We start from the raw sequence: 15,631 nt of genomic DNA on the forward strand, positions 1-15,631 counted from the left end.
CAATATAGGACCCTGGTCAGTTACAGCTATATAGGACCCTGGTCAGACCTCACTTGGAGTACTGTGCTCAGTTCTGGCCGCCTCACTATAGGAAGGATGTGGAAACTATAGAAAGGGTGCAGAGGAGATTTACAAGGATGTTGCCTGGACTGGGGAGCATGCCTTACGAGAATAAGTTGAGTGAATTCGGCCTTTTTTCCTTGGAGCGACAGAGGATGAGAGGAGTATAAGATGATGAGAGGCATTGATGGTGTGGATAGTCAGAGGCTTTTTCCCAGGGCTGAATGGCTAACAGGAGAGGGCACAGTTTTAAGGTGCTTGGAAGGAGGTACAGAGGAGATATCAGGGGTAAGTTTTTTGTCCATGGAGTGGTGAGTGTGTGGAATGGGCTGCTGGCAATGGTGGTGCAGGCAGATATGATAGGGTTTTTTAAGAGATTCCTGGACAGATACATGGAGCTCAGAAAAATAGAGGGCTATGGGTAACCCTAGTAATTTCTAAGGTAAGGACATGTTCGGCACAGTTCGGCACATGTAGGGTGTGTATTGTGCTGTAGGTTTTCTGTGTTTCTATGGTTCTATGCAATCTCACTGGAGGCTGCCAACGGCAGCAGGATCCATACTTACGGACACGACGAGTGACACTCTGCTTCAGTGGGCAACGTTGCACATGGGAATTTGTCCTGGCTAAAGTAACTAGACCTTGGCTCATTGCAGATTTCCTGTCTGTTCAAGGACTGGTAGTCGATCTTAGAACTGCTGGTTTGTGGATATCAGGGACTTTGGATCGTTACCCTGCTGCCCTGGTAAGTTCACCACAATGACTGTTAAGCGCATGTGAGTTTACTCGACTGCTAAGCGAATTCCCAGACCTCATCAAGCCCATATTCTCCACTGCAGTTGCAAAGCATGGGGTCGAACACCACATTCCCTCAACTGGCCCGCCAGTTAATGCCTGCGTGCGTAGACTGGATCCAGAAAAGCTGGCAACCGTGAAGGCTGAGTTTGCCAACATAGAAAGACTTGGAATTGTACGTCGGTCGAATTGCCCCCGGGCTTCACTCTTCCATATGTTCTCTAAGTGCAGTGGTGGTTGCTGCCCTTGTGGCGATCACCCCCACCTTAATGTGGCCACCACCCTTGATCTTGGCCCACCAAGATTTGGAGTATGTTGCTGCCATGCCCCTCCAGCCATAGAACACAGGACCCAAACCAAACAACTTCCCTGAGCTCCAGTGCCAGATGTAGGGTAACGTAATTGGAAGAAGTGTACATGATTCTCAACCAACCATACTGAGTTGGGGTTCCGCTTTAAAGGGCTGATCTGACATGATGATGTTTTTATGTAAAAGGTTTTAGCGCACTTTTGTGTGTAGGTTTTGGGAGTTCAATAAAATGTGTTATGGGTTCCATTAAACATAAAATGCCTCTCTTCATTTTATTTGTCGAAACCTACAATTGCTACTACAGTTAAAGTGTACTTTTTCTTTCACATGTGGTTCTACTATTGTCGGAGCCTATAATCTACGTTTTGGTGGTGTGTTTTCGGGCTGACTGCAAGGGGGCTCCGTGACGTTTCTGACTAAACAGGTAACCTGGAGGCCAAGGAGCCTGGAGATGGGTTGATTCCATTTCCCGCTGACAGAAGTGTCAAGGAAGATTGAAGTCATCGAGGCAAGAGCGGGAGGCGAGCTGGTGCTCAACAGCATCTACCAGCCTCTCTCTCTCTCTCTCTGCTGCTGGAGGAAGGTGCTGTGTGTGACGGTCTCTCTCTCTCTCTCTCTCTCTCTCTCTCTCTCTCCTTCTCATCCACTGCTCCCAGAGGAAGGTCCCTGCATTCAAATGGTCTCTCTCTCCCTCTTGCTCGATGCTGCTGGCCGATTGTGCCGGAGTCCTGGGTCTTGTGCAAGGTGTAATCGACATGGTTTGTGGATTGCCCTCTGAAGTTCATATTACGGTGTGTTTCTGGTTTCTGTCACTTTTGTTTGGTTGCTATTTTGTGTGGCTTTGATCGGGGCAAACCGACTCTGTGGCCTGAAGTTAACGACTGACAAAGAGGTAGATTGAACTGAAATGAATATGCCTGGACTGGTTTGATGACTTGTGGTTTGGTGTTTTATATTCTGTGTTTTCATTTTTATTTTTGCTGTTTTTGTGATTTGTTCTTGTTTTTTGCCCGTTGGGGGTTTGATATCACTCTTTGAACATTCCATGACTTGCTTTCACCATTCCGTGGCTGTGGGGAAGACGAATTTCAGGTTGTTCATCACATATATCCTTTGATATAAATGTACTTTGAATCTTTGAATTATTGTCCATCCCCACAATTGCCCATGTATTGGTAATTAGACCCGTCAGGAACACCAGGTATTGAACTGATCATTCCATGCAGTTTCCTTTCCAGAGTGAATTGGAATATGACTGGTTTGGAAAATCTGTCTTTCATTTCAATGTTAATTCAGAAAAATTTCACTTCCATCTTAAATAACATATCAAGTAGATGCTATATATATATATATATATATATATCTAGTGTGTGCTTCTGCGTGCCCAGTATATCTACTCAATCAATTCTAAGATAAAAGATATGTCAGTGTATGATAATTGAAGTTAAAACAAAAACACAGGGTCATCTTGGAAATGATACTATTTTTCTGAATCTATTGAGCAATCCAAGAGCATGAGTGTTTTCAATTAAGCGCTCGAGAATATCAGTGGTTATTTTCATGGTACTTAACATAAATATTGAATTATATGTACTAATGCTGTGCAGAACAGTATGATATAAATAGTTTAGTTGTTGAAAGGTTTCGTGTTGGCTGTCTGGGAGGGTGCCAATAATCTTTGAGTAAAACTCACTTTCTGTTGTTTTGAAGTAATTTTGAGTATCTGACAATGAAGAGGAATTTATATCTATGGTGTGAGTTCTAAATAATTACGAACCGGTAGAATAATTGTGCAAAAATGGTAATAGTAATCCTGCTGGTGCCCAGTGCCTATTTTCACATGGGGAATATAAGTAGGCCATCTGGTGGTGGGACCAAAGATTGCAATGTGTTGAAATGTGAAGCAACATCCTGACTTCAGGTACAAGAATTCCTATTGGCTGATGGAAGACTTAAAAGATATTTGAATATTGCAGCAGAAAGGCCATGGATGTTTGTGCAAGATGGACCAAATGGCCTTTTTATGTGCTGTAATGTTCTATAATTATTCTCAGCAGTACACCAAACCTACTCCGAATATGCCCTAACTAAAATCAGTAGACATGCAAGACACTCAGCTGATCAAGCAGCATCAGTAGAAAGAAGCACCACTGGTGTTTCAGATCCAGGACACTTTGGCAGAACTTGGAGAGAAAACAATAGTCTGAAAGTGGGTAATTATTATGTGTAGTATCTGTTTCCTTCAGAATTCAATTACTAAATTCTCATAGGAAAATGCTGACCACCTTTCAGGATAGTCCAATGTGCAGTACAGATAATGAAGTAATTTCCAGGTGCAGCCTTACTCAGCTCATGCAGATCCATGATGTCCAATTTCCAGCGTCGCAAGATTTTTGGCTTACATTTCTGATGGAAATTATCACTGAAGTAAACGAATAAGTCTAACAAATGGGAGATGCTGTTGGATTACTGCTACAACTAGTTACTACTTTGTGCTTGTAAAATAGTATTTCAACAGCTATAGACACATTTTCACCTGCTAAGCAAATCCAGAGAGGTTCTTCAATTGGTTTTGTTCTTCCTGACTTTTCAAAGATTTTCATACTTAACCAATGGCTGTTATTTGTCTGATTTCTGGCACTTCTTCGGTAGGGTAGTTTTGAATGATCATGTTCACACCACGAGAGCCTGCACACCTCGATTAAATGTATGGGTGTTTGGCAGGCAGGATTGTCCGGGAGATGTGGGTAGATAGCCAAGAGAAAATGTCTTCTTCAAACCCCAGCTCCTGGTGGCATGATGGGGAAAAGCACGTAACACTTCTAATAAAATGCTAACGAATAGAAATTCAGGGCACATTTATCTCTGGAATCTGAATTTGTCTGTAAAAATCTGTTGGTTCATGGCTGGACGTATTGCTACAATGAGGCCGCAGTCAGGTTGGAGGAGCAACACGTCGTATTCTGTCTGGCTAGCCTCCAACCTGATGGCAAGTTAGATTTCTCTGACTTCTGTTAATTTCTCACCCTTCCCTCCCTCTTCTTCCATTCCCCACTCTGGCTCCCTCCTACCTCTTCTCTTCTCATCTTCCTATCGCCTCCCTCTGGAGTTCCTGCTCCTCCCCATTCCCCCATGGTCCACTCTCCCCTCCTATCAGATTCCTTCTTCTCAGCCTTTTCCACTTGTTATTTCAATCCCCACCCCACCCACCTGATATGGCTTGATTCCTGATATCACCTGATATAGGTGATATGGCTTCACCTATCACCTTCTGGATCCTACTCCTTCCCCTCCCCCCTCCCCACCTCCTCCTTCTGGCTTCTTCCTCCTTCCTGTCCAGTCCTGATGAAGTGTCTTGGCCTGAAATGGCAACTGTCAGTTCCTTTCCATCGATGTTGTCTGACCTGCTGAGTTCCTCCAGCATTTTGTGTGTGTTGCTGTGGATTTCTAACATCTGCAGAATCTCTTGTGTCACAGGAAATGATGTAGTTTCTAGCCGACAAAAGGAGCATGCAATTGCACCTCAATTATTATCAATTAGAATAGGAATTCCCAACCTTTTTAATGCCATGGGCCCCTCCCATAAACCGAGGGTTCTGTGGGCTGCAGACTGGGAACCTTTGAACTTGAAGGGACTTGGTAGTGTAGGCAATAGAAGATCCGACACTAATTCTAGGGCAATTTCACTTCTAATGTCTGCTACAGAGTACTTGCCAGATAATAGTGGAATTGGAACTTACTCCATTTAACTACCTGAAATGACAATGACTTAAAAAAACCTTATATGGTAAATTTCAGTAGACCTATGAATCATGTTGTTCATCTTATCATTCAATCATAGACCTTCATGAATGATTATCAAGGCCAGGAGTAATTTTGAAGTTATATAGATGTCTGGTGCGCATAGACATCTATTATTATAAATGAACCAAGTTCAGTCAACTTAAGTTTTCTTTTCAAAATTGTAATTAACGTTGCTCAATATAACTGAGTGGAGGATTAGACAAGTCAATGAGTTGGATCAAGTTTAATCAGGCTTGGCACTAGTACGTGCTTTCTTCGGAGCATTCTCTGTGGCTACACTTGCCTTTCTGACTATAGAAGTGACTGCTCTCAAAGTGGGCTTCTGCAGACATCCCGTGAAGCAGAGCTGGCCACAGTCAGAAACTGGTCCCATCCCATAGCTGGCCACAGTCAGAAACTAGGCCTATCCCATAGCTGGCCACAGTCAGAAACTAGGCCCATCCCATAGCTGGCCACAGTCAGAAACTAGGCCCATCCCATAGCTGGCCACAGTCAGAAACTGGTCCCATCCCATAGCTGGCCACAGTCAGAAACTAGGCCCATCCCATAGCTGGCCACAGTCAGAAACTAGGCATCGTGGCAGATCTTGAGGCTCCAAACAGCTATTGACATTCACACAGCCGTTCAGATATATATAATAAGTTCTGTAGAATAGCTTGAGTTACTAGAAATAAATTACAAATGTGAAGGTGAGTTTAAAATGAAGAAGAATAAATAAACCACTTAACCATGCTTACGTTTGAATGGGGATGAAGGACTTCTGCCAGATGTCCTTAATGTCAGGTATAATGTTCACCTGTGCCCTCAGATCGGTACATTTATGCTTCATTCTGGACTCTTTGTTTAATGGTATTGGTTCATGGCATTAAAAAAAGGTTGTAAGTTCCTGATTTGGAGAGAGAGCATAGTAACAGGTCTCTGCAGTCCAACAACCCGCACCACCCAATTACTCCCATGTGACTGATTTATCTGCTAACCCATACACTTTTGAAATGTGGGAGGAAACTGGAGCACCCAGGGAAAACCTACGTGGTCATGGAGAAAACATGCAAGCCTCTTACGGGTAGCAGCAGAAATAAACCTAGGTTGCTGGCACTGTGCTAACAGTAATACTGCCATTCCGCCCTTTTGAGGAGGACATCATCAGCAATCCTCTGTGGAGCTGCTGATGATGGGTGTCCTGAGTATTGGATGTAATGTCCAAAACGATTCCTTTGAACGTAAGTATGATGCCTCTCCAAAAAGTGATCAAAGGACTTCTTTTCCCGTTACTCTTTGTGTTTGAACATGGAACATAGAATAGTATAGCACATTACAGGCCCTTCGGACCACAATATTGTGCTGACCCTCAAACCCTGCCTCCCATATAACCCCCCACCTTAAATTCCTCTATATACCTGTCTAGTAGTATCTCAAACTTCACGAGTGTATCTGCCTCCACTCAGGCAGTGCATTCCACTCACCAACCACTCTCTGAGTAAAAAACCTTCCTCTAATATCCCCCTTGAACTTCCCACCCCTTACCTTAAAACCATGTCCTCTTGTATTGAGCAGTGGTGCCCTGGGGAAGAGGCGCTGGCTGTCCACTCTATCTATTCCTCTTATTATCTTGTACACCTCTATCATGTCTCCTCTCATCCTCCTTCTCTCCAAAGAGTAAAGCTCTAGCTCCCTTAATCTCTGATCATAATGCATACTCTCTAAACCAGGCAGCATCCTGGTAAATCTCTTCTGTACCCTTTCCAATGCTTCCACATCCTTCCTATAGTGAGGCAACCAGAACTGGACACAGTACTCCAAGTGTGGCCTATCTGAAATTGGCCTTATTGTTGTAAGGCCAATCTCAGGTGGTGATGAGGGCATACAGGAGTGAGATATGCCAACTAGTGGAGTGGTGCCACAGCAACAACCTGGCACTCAACATCAGGAAGACGAAAGAGCTGATTGTGGACTTCAGGAAGGGTAAGATGAAGGAACACATACCAATCCTCATAGAGGGATCAGAAGTGGAGAGAGTGAGCAGCTTCAAGTTTCTGGATCTCAGAGGATCTAACCTGGTCCCACCATATTGATGTAGTTATAAAGAAGGGAAGACAGCAGCTATACTTCATTAGGAGTTTGAAGAGATTTGACATGTCAACAAGTACACTCAAAAACTTCTATAGTTGTAGTGTGGAGAGCATTCTGACAGGCTGCATCACTGTTTGGTATGGAGGGGGTACTGCTCAGTACTGAAAAAAGCTGCAGAGGATTGTAAATCTAGTCAGCTCCATCTTGGGCACTAGCCTACAAATTACCCAGGACATCTTCAGGGAGCGGTGTCTCAGAAAGGCAGTGTCCATTATTAAGGACTTCCAGCACACAGGGCATGCCCTTTTCTCACTGTTACCATCAGGTAGGAGATACAGAAGCCTGAAGGCACACACTCAGTGATTCAGGAACAGCTTCTTCCCCTCTGCCATCCGATTCCTAAATGGACATTGAAGCTTTGGACACTACCTCACTTCTTTTTAATATACAGTATTTCAGATTTTGCACGTTTTTAAAAATCTATTCAATATATGTGCTTGATTTATTTATTTATTATTTATTTATTTATTTATTTTCTCCCTGCTAGATTATGTATTGCATTGAACTGCTGGTGCTAAGTTAACAAATTTCACGTCACATGCTGGTGATAATAAACCTGATTCTGATTCTGATCATCACAGTTAATAGCGTTTTTTTTTTCAGGTCAGGGGACATCCAGAGCCTCAAATCACATGGTATAAGAACGGTCAGTGTGTCCCAAAGGATGGCCGGTACATTATAGAACAAAGTCCACGTGGGACTTTTAGCTTTGTCATTAAAGAAGTGCAGAAAGAAGATGCCGGGAAGTTTACTTGTGAAACTGCCAATGTCGCTGGGGTTCGACAAGTAACTGTGGAGTTAACGGTGAACGGTAAGTTTGTTTAATTGATCTGTTGGAAAAGCAATTGTTATTCAAAATAGATCAAAAGCTCTAGCAAGCAACAGTCAGCCCTCTGCAACTTGTGAGCTGCCATGCACAGTTCCTCAGAGCAAGGTTTCATTTTGTTATTCCTTTTGGAGATGTTTTAAACAATAGTACTTCAGCCTAACTTTGCACCTGTACTTCCTGCCCGTTACACCACCGGTGTTTCGGGCAGCAATGAAGGTTCTGACCATGCCATCGCACACAGATGTAGAGGATTCTTCATTGCTGTTTCTGTAACAATTTTGTTTTACCAGTCAGGGTTGTTGGCCCTGAGCTGAACCTTCACACTTGGAGGGCCAGCGGACCACTCCTTTACCCTTTGCTCTGATTGGCATGGGTGACCCTACCGAGAGCCAAAGCACAATGCCGTGACTCCAGCCAACATAGCTCTCCTGTATCATTGGGGCATGCAAGCCTCCAAGGTTGGGGTCCTCTTGAGAGTACCTTGTACCTGTAGGTACTGCATGTTTCAATGGGAATCTTTCAATAAGGGATTAGACAAGATATAAAAGGCAGAAAATAACTGATTTCCGGTTGAAGATGATGTTTTCTCAAATGTATCATAAGTTGAAAATGCAGCAGACAAAAAACCACATCCTTCCTGTTCAACACACAAAAAATGTTGGAGGAACTTGGGGGTGTCAGGCAGCATCGACGGAAATGGACAATGAGGCCCTTCAACACAACTGGAAATGAAGGGGGAGGGTTTCAGGGTAAGGCAGGGGAGGGGAAAAGAGGGCAAGCGAGGAGAAGGTGATAGGTGAAGCCAGGTAGGTGGGGGAGGGTAGATAAAGTAAGAAGCAGGGAGGTGATAGGTGGGAATGCAGAGGGCTGGAGAATAGTGATCGTATAGGAGAGGAGATTAAGAGAAGATAGGACAAGGCATTTTAAATGGGCTGGCATAAAGTAGAAGGGCTGAAGGGTCTGCTTCTGTACTGTACTGTTCTATAACTCTGACTCCAGAAGAGTGGCGCATGGGAGAAAGGGAAGGAGGAGGGGCACTAGGGGAGTTGATATGCAGGTGAGGAGCAGAGGTAAGAGGCCCCCTTTCTGTTTCCCATATTGCTCAAAACAACTATTGGGTTAAGTCACTGAATCACTGTGTGGCAGCCCAATAGTTGTCTTGAGCAGGAAGATAATACTGGATCAGTATGTTCTACTAAATAGACTTTGCAGGAGGGAAGAACTTTCCTCTGCACAATAAGGAGGCAGAGAGCGCATAAAGGTTACAGAAATGGGTCACATGAGAGGAGCCTGAAGCTGGGGGGAAGGGGCTTTGTGTCCAGGGTCAATGATTGGCGATAGCTGGAATGAGTCAGGGGACTGTGATCAACAAGGGTTGAGCGGAGAAATAAAGGGAATCAAGCAACAGCAGCTAATTAAATCCCTCAAGCAATATTCCAAACCACCTTGAGTGACAATGACAATTTATACTGTGGCTGAAGGCAGCAATCAGCTGACTGCAGTGAGGGGAGTCAGTGGGATGTGCATATAGGCAGGGTGGGTGGGAAGTCAGCACTGTGGTGGCGGGCTGGGAGGGTGGCATGATGGACAGCCCTTATGGAAATAACTTAAAGGAGACCCACCCAGGATGGTCCCTCTGAATTACCCAATTACAGAGTCAAAATTGTGACATAAACCTGGGTGGGTTGTGAGTGACCATCGATAGATCCACTTTGGATCAACATGACTTCATTGCTTCGTGTGGTGTTCTTAACAAGTTGCACGCGGGATTTTTGACATTACCTGTATCACCAATGTGGAAAATACTCTACAGTTCAGCCAGGTCTAATCTCAGGATTGATATATTTCACACCACAAGCCATGTAATCATATTGTACTCCAGCCAGTGCCAAGAAAGGAAGCTTCACCCAACCCCCAACAAAAAGAATAATCAGTACCTTCCCATAAAATACCTACATTCTTTTAAAAAAAAGGAACCAAAGCATCCATTTAAAGAAATGTGGGTAAAAAAAAACAGCCAAAGCAGCCATTTAAATCCCTCAAGCAAGTTTTGGACCAACTTGAGTGAGAATGAAATCAACTTATACCTCTTTAGCAACCATACATGGAAGGCATTCCAAGGTGCCTCACAGCAATGTCAGTGAACAAAATTTGAGACAATATTACTTGAGGTCAGGCAACCAACATTCTGGCAAAGTTTTGAGGTACGTCATAAGGGAGGATGGAGAGTTGGCAAGATGGTGGGTCCAGAGGGGGAATTGGCAACTGGGATTCTTGGCTCTATTAAACATAGAAACATAGAAAATAGGTGCAGGAGTAGGCCATTCGGCCCTTCGAGCCTGCTCCGCCATTTATTATGATCATGGCTGATCATCCAACTCAGAACCCCGCCCCAGCCTTCCCTCCATACCCCCTGACCCCCGTAGCCACAAGGGCCATATCTAACTCCCTCTTAAGTACAGCCAATGTACTGGCCTCAACTGCTTCCTGTAGCAGAGAATTCCACAGATTCACCACTCTCTGAGTGAAGAAGTTTTTCCTAATCTCAGTCCGAAAAGGCTTCCCCTTTATCCTCAAACTGTGACCCCTTGTTCTGGACTTCCCCAACATCGGGAATAATCTTCCTGCATCTAGCCTGTCCAATCCCTTTAGGATTTTATACGTTTCAATCAGATCCCCCCTCAATCTTCTAAATTCCAACGAGTACAAGCCCAGTTCATCCAGTCTTTCTTCATATGAAAGTCCTGCCATCCCAGGAATCAATCTGGTGAACCTTCTTTGTACTCCCTCTATGGCAAGCATGTCTTTCCTCAGATTAGGGGACCAAAACTGCACACAATACTCCAGGTGTGGTCTCACCAAGGCCTTGTACAACTGCAGTAGTACCTCCCTGCTCCTGTACTCAAATCCTCTCGCTATAAATGCCAGCATACCATTCGCCTTTTTCACCGCCTGCTGTACCTGCATGCCCACTTTCAATGACTGGTGTATAATGACACCCAGGTCTCGTTGCACCTCCCCTTTTCCTAATCAGCCACCATTCAGATAATAATCTGTTTTCCTATTTTTGCTACCAAAGTGGATAACTTCACATTTATCCACATTAAATTGCATCTGCCATGAATTTGCCCACTCACCCAACCTATCCAAGTCACTCTGCATCCTCTTAGCATCCTCCTCACAGCTAACACTGCCACCCAGCTTCGTGTCATCCGCAAACTTGGAGATGCTGCATTTAATTCCCTCATCCAAGTCATTAATATATATTGTAAACAACTGGGGTCCCAGCACTGAGCCTTGCGGTACCCCACTAGTCATCGCCTGCCATTCTGAAAAGGTCCCGTTTATTCCCACTCTTTACTTCCTGTCTTCTAACCAATTCTCCATCCACATCAATACCTTACCCCCAATACCATGTGCTTTAAGTTTGCACACTAATCTCCTGTGTGGGACATTGTCAAAAGCCTTTTGAAAATCCAAATATACCACATCCACTGGTTCCCCCCTATCCACTCTACTAGTTACATCCTCAAAAAATTCAATGAGATTCGTCAGACATGATTTTCCCTTCACAAATCCATGTTGATTTTGTCTGATGATTTCACCGCTTTCCAAATGTGCTGTTATCACATCTTTGATAACTGACTCCAGCAGTTTCCCCACCATCGACGTTAGGCTAACCGGTCTATAATTCCCCGGTTTCTCTCTCCCTCCTTTTTTAAAAAGTGGGGTTACATTAGCCACCCTCCAATCCTCAGGAACTAGTCCAGAATCTAACGAGTTTTGAAAAATTATCACTAATGCATCCACTATTTCTTGGGCTACTTCCTTAAGCACTCTAGGATGCAGACCATCTGGCCCTGGGGATTTATCTGCCTTCAATCCCTTCAATTTACCTAACACCACTTCCCTACTAACAAGTATTTCGCTCAGTTCCTCCATCTCACTGGACCCTCTGTCCCCTACTATTTCTGGAAGATTATTTATGTCCTCCTTAGTGAAGACAGAACCAATGTAATTATTCAATTGGTCTGCCATGTCCTTGCTCCCCATAATCAATTCACCTGTTTCTGTCTGTAGGGGACCTACATTTGTCTTTACCAGTCTTTTCCTTTTTACATACCTATAAAAGCTTTTACAGTCAGTTTTTATGTTCCCTGCCAGTTTTCTCTCATAATCTTTTTTCCCCTTCCTAATTAAGCCCTTTGTCCTCCTCTGCTGAACTCTGAATTTCTCCCCAATCCTCAGGTGAGCCACTTTCTCTGGCTAATTTGTATGCTGCTTCTTTGGAATTGATACTATCCCTAATTTCTCTTGTCAGCCACGGGTGCACTACCTTCCTTGATTTATTCTTTTGCCAAACTGGGATGAACAATTGTTGTAGTTCATCCATGCAACCTTTAAATGCTTGCCATTGCATATCCACCGTCAATCCTTTAAGTGTCATTTGCCAGTCTATCTTAGCTAATTCACATCTCATACCTTCAAAGTTACCCCTCTTTAAGTTCAGAACCTTTGTTTCTGAATTAACTATGTCACTCTCTATCTTAATGAAGAATTCCACCATATTATGGTCACTCTTACCCAAAGGACCTCTCACGACAAGATTGCTAATTAATCCTTCCTCATTGCTCAAAACCCAGTCCAGAATAGCCTGCTCTCTAGTTGGTTCCTTGACATGTTGGTTCAAAAAACCATCCCGCATACATTCCAAGAAATCCTCTTCCTCAGCACCTTTACCAATTTGGTTCACCCAATCTACATGTAGATTGAAGTCACCCATTATAGCTGCTGTTCCTTTATTGCACACATTTCTAATTTCCTGTTTAATACCATCTCCAACCTCACTACTACTGTTAGGTGGCCTGTACACAACTCCCACCAGCGTCTTCTGCCCCTTAGTGTTACGCAGCTCTACCCATATCGATTCCACATCTTCCTGGCTTATGTCCTTCCTTTCTATTGCGTTAGTCTCTTCTTTAACCAGCAACGCCACCCCACCTCCCCTCCCTTCATGTCTATCCCTCCTGAATATTGAATATCCCTGAACGTTGAGCTCCCATCCTTGGTCACCCTGGAGCCATGTCTCTGTGATCCCAACTATATCATAATCATTAATAACAATCTGCACTTTCAATTCATCCACCTTATTACAAATGCTCCTTGCATTGATACACAAAGCCTTCAGGCGCTCTTTTACAACTCCCTTAGCCCTTATACAATTATGTTGAAAAGTGGCCCTTTTTAATGCTTGCCCTGGATTTGTCGGCCTGCCACTTTTACTCTTCTCCTTTGTACTTTTTGCTTCTACCCTCACTTTACACCCCCCTGTCTCTCTGCACTGGTTCCCATCCCCCTGTTGTGAACTAACCTCCTCATGCCTAGCCTCTTTAATTTGATTCCCACCCCCCAACCGTTCTAGTTTAAAGTCACCTCAGTAGCCCTCGCTAATCTCCCTGCCAGGATATTGGTCCCCCTAGGATTCAAGTGTAACCCGTCCTTTTTGTACAGGTCACGCCTGCGCCAAAAGAGGTCCCAATGATCCAAAAACTTGAATCCCTGCCCCCTGCTCCAATCCCTCAGCCACGCATTTATCCTCCACCTCATCGCATTCCTACTCTCACTGTCGCGTGGCACAGGCAGTAATCCTGAGATTACTACCTTTGCGGTCCTTTTTCTCAACTCCCTTCCTTTCTCCTTTCAGGACCTCCTCCCTTTTCCTACCTATGTCATTGGTACCTATATGTACCACGACCTCTGGCTCCTCACCCTCCCACTTCAGGATATCTTGGACACGATCAGAAATATCCCGGACCCTGGCACCAGGGAGGCAGACTACCATCCGGGTCAGGGAGGCAGACTACCATCCGGGTCTATTGATTCATTCTTTGTGATAATGGCATCAGGAACTGTTCTTGAGAGCAGACAGTGAGCCACCTTCCTGAATGGCTGCTTTCCAGAATGTCTTCTCGATCTGGACTGCCAATAAGTCCTCTATTCATTTCACATTTTAATTAAACGAGCCCTTTTTACACTCACTTTGAAAAAGTACCACAATAATTTGAGATAATTGGTAATTCCTGAAACTATTGCCTTCATAACCATGATCTGCAGCACTGAAATGATTCAACTCCAACTGTTTCTCAAGCATTTTACCAGTACCTAAAATTACCATTGTAACAAACATACAGTATAGTGACAGTTGTTTATAACACTTAAACTTGTGCTTGGAAGTAGTAGTCATACTTTATTGATCCCGGGGGAGATTGGTTTTCGTTACAGTTGCACCATAAATAATAAATAATAATAAACCATAAATAGTTAAATAGTAATATGTAAATTGTGCCAGGAAATAAGTCCAGGACCAGCCTATTGGCTCAGGGTGTCTGACCCTCCAAGGGAGGAGTTGTAAAGTTTGATGGCCACAGGCAGGAATGACTTCCTATGACGCTTTGTGTTGCATCTCGGTGGAATGAGTCTCTGGCTGAATGTACTCCTGTGCCCAACCAGTACATTATGTAGTGGATGGGAGACATTGTCCAAGATGGCATGCAACTTGGACAGCATCCTCTTTTCAGCCACCACCGTCGGAGAGTCCAGTTCCATCCCCACAACATCACTGGCCTTACGAATGAGTTTGTTGATTCTGTTGGTGTCTGCTACCCTCAGCCTGCTGCCCCAGCACACAAAAGCAAACATGATAGTACTGGCCACCACAGACTCGTAGAACATCCTCAGCATCGTCCGGCAGATGTTAAAGGACCCCAGTCTCCTTAGGAAATAGAGACGGCTCTGACCCTTCTTGTAGACAGCCTCAATGTTCTTTGACCAGTCCAGTTTATTGTCAATTCGTATCCCCAGGTATTTGTAATCCTCCACCATGTCCACACTGACTCCCTGGATGGAAACAAGGGTCACCGGTACCTTAGCTCTCCTCAGGTCTACCACCAGCTCCTTAGCCTTTTTCACATTAAGCTGCAGATAATTCTGCTCACACCATGTGACAAAGTTTCCTATCATAGCCCTGTACTCAGCCTCATCTCCCTTGCTGATGCATCCAACTATGGCAGAGTCATCCGAAAACTTCTGAAGATAAGACTCTGTGCAGTAGTTGAAGTCCGAGGTGTAAATGGTGAAGAGAAAGGGAGACAAGACAGTCCCCTGTGGAGCCCCAGTGCTGCTGATCACTCTGTCGGACACACAGTGTTGCAAGCACATGTACTGTGGTCTGCCAGTCAGGTAATCAAGAATCCATGACACCAGGGAAGCATCCATCTGCATCCCTGTCAGCTTCTCCCCCAGCAGAGCAGGGCGGATGGTGTTGAACGCACTGGAGAAGTCAAAAAACATGACCGTCACAGTGCTCGCTGGCTTGTCCAGGTGGGCGTAGACACGGTTCAGCAGGTAGACGGTGGCATCTTCAACTCCTAGTTGAGGAGTTTACAAGCTTACAAGTGAAATTTAACAGGCATTTAGCTCTTCTTAAAATTTTTTTTATTTATTTATTGAGATGCAGTGCAGAATAGGCCCTTCCAGCCCTTTGAGCCGCACCACCCAGCAATCCCTGATTTAATCCTAGCTTAGTCATGGGACATACTTACAATCACCAACCAACCTATTAACTGGTACGTCTTTGGGCTATGGGAAGAAACCGGAACATCAGGAGAAACCCTCAGGAAGGCCATACAGTCTCCTTACTGATG

At 44.3% G+C, this 15,631-nt stretch overlaps 1 protein-coding gene across 2 annotated transcripts in view; it reads left to right on the forward strand.

Moving 5' to 3' along the window:
• Positions 1 to 15,631, forward strand: part of LOC140199600 (myosin light chain kinase, smooth muscle-like) — a 356,925-nt gene that overhangs the window by 134,926 nt on the left and 206,368 nt on the right. For both annotated transcript variants that reach the window (XM_072261938.1, XM_072261940.1), the window contains exon 3: positions 7,703 to 7,910. In XM_072261938.1, the coding sequence (XP_072118039.1) occupies positions 7,703 to 7,910 (208 nt within the window). The remainder of the gene's footprint in view (positions 1 to 7,702; positions 7,911 to 15,631) is intronic.

Source organism: Mobula birostris, chromosome 6 (genome assembly GCF_030028105.1).
Source record: "Mobula birostris isolate sMobBir1 chromosome 6, sMobBir1.hap1, whole genome shotgun sequence".
NCBI lineage: Eukaryota > Metazoa > Chordata > Chondrichthyes > Myliobatiformes > Myliobatidae > Mobula > Mobula birostris.